This window comes from Octodon degus, unplaced genomic scaffold (genome assembly GCF_000260255.1).
Source record: "Octodon degus isolate 3935 unplaced genomic scaffold, OctDeg1.0 scaffold00239, whole genome shotgun sequence".
NCBI lineage: Eukaryota > Metazoa > Chordata > Mammalia > Rodentia > Octodontidae > Octodon > Octodon degus.
Genome location: NW_004524815.1, coordinates 237,907 through 239,774, shown reverse-complemented (window position 1 = coordinate 239,774; position 1,868 = coordinate 237,907). Strand labels below are relative to the sequence as shown.

Below are 1,868 nucleotides of genomic sequence, written 5' to 3'. Positions count from 1 at the left end.
ACACAGTACTTCATATAAATATCAAGATAAGGCTTGTGGTGGGGAGATGGGTGCAAAATCCTGGGAACCTGGGTCCTCACTTCAGAAGTACATTTTAATTTGGGTACTTAATTGGGGTACTCATAAGACATATGCACAAATGAGGAAAAATTAAGTGCTACCTTTCAATACAAAAACAAGTGGAGCTCTTTTGATATGTAAGATTCATACATGAAGAGAAGAAAAGAAGCACCTTAAATACACCAGAGGGACTTTTGAGCACATTATTACCAATGATTCCCTCAGATTATCACAATTTATGGGTCATGTGAAACTTCAATCATTTTCTTCCTTAACAAAATTCATGGAAGTATGCAGAGTCTCAAAAAGAAATATCATACTTACACACACACACACACACACACACACACACACACACACAAAGACACTCACAGACTGCATGGATGGTGGAAGATGCATGGTAATGTTGGCCAAGCCCACAAAAGCCACTGTATTTCTGTGCCAGCTATTCTTCCTGATTCTCAGCACATATGCAACTCCACTCCTTCCTCACAGCACCTGTAGACTCTGGACCAATTCTTTTTCACCGTAACACTGTGTGCAAATATTCAGTTTATAATAAAGGATTTTTTTCACATTTCAATGTTCATAGAAATGTATCTAGTACCAAAAATGTAAAATCTAAAGATAGAAAAGTACACAGTAAACCTAACGTGTTTGTCATATATTCTATGGGAAAAATGGAATAGTTCAAATTATACTTTCTTTATAGGTATCATAATTCAGACTATTTTTAGAGAAGGTATTGCATAGTTTTTCCCCAGGTCTTTTGCAGGGCATATTTTACATCTTTATTTCTGAAGCTGTAAATCAAGGGATTCAGCATGGGGATAACCATGGTGTAAAATACAGAAGTCACTTTGTCAGTGTTGTTGGAGTGACCAGGCTTGGGCTGCACGTACATAAATATCAAAGTCCCATAGAACACAAGGACGACAGTCAGGTGGGACCCACAGGTGGAGAAGGCCTTGCGCCTGCCCTCTGCAGACTTCATCTTGAGAATGGCTATGAGGATGAGCAGGTAGGATACAAGTACCATCAGAAGAGAGGAAATCAAATTTAAAGCTGCTAGGATTAGATTTATCGCTTCAACTTCATGTGTATCTGAGCAGGCAAGAGATAACAAGGGGAGACTGTCACAATAGAAATGACTGATGACATTGTGTCCACAGAAGGACAAAGTGAAAATCTTTACAGTAATTAGGAGAGACACAAATGTGCAGTAGAGATAAGGCATCACCACCAGGACCCAGCATGCTCTTGGGGACATGATGACAGTGTACAGCAGAGGGCTGCAGATGGCCACATAGCGGTCGTAGGACATGGCAGACAGGATGAAAAGCTCACAAGCAATGAGCACAATAAAGAAAGCCAGCTGTGTAGCACAGCCACAATAGGAGATTGTATTCTGATCTACTACAAAATTTTCCAACATTTTAGGTCCCACAGCTGTAGAGTAACCAAGATCAATGAGAGCCAGATGCCTGAGGAAAAAGTACATGGGTGTTTGCAGTCTGGAGTCCACCCGGGTGAGGACGATCATGCCCAGGTTGGCCATCAGCGAGGTCAGGTAGATGAAGAGGAACAACACAAAGAGTGGGACCTGCAGCTCAGGACGATCTGTGATGCCCAGCAGGATGAATTCGGTCACCACTGTGAGGTTCTGTGACTCCATCTGGGGTGATCAGAAGATGTACTCAAGATAGAAAGATTAGCATCAGTCAGTAGTTTTTCAATATTATCTGCTACTGGGGAAATTTTACTATACAGAGTTATTGCATAGAAATTGGTTCAAATTTTGCCATTTG

At 41.1% G+C, this 1,868-nt stretch overlaps 1 protein-coding gene across 1 annotated transcript; it reads right to left on the bottom strand.

Moving 5' to 3' along the window:
- Positions 1-296: 296 nt before the first annotated feature.
- LOC101575548 (olfactory receptor 8K3-like) lies at positions 297-1,735 on the bottom strand. Its single transcript, XM_004645800.2, has 2 exons — positions 834-1,735; positions 297-330 (listed from the first exon to the last, which is right to left on the bottom strand). Exons 1-2 carry the CDS (start codon positions 1,733-1,735, stop codon positions 297-299), a joined length of 936 nt encoding a protein of 311 aa, XP_004645857.2.
- Between the last annotated feature and the right edge of the window lie 133 nt (positions 1,736-1,868).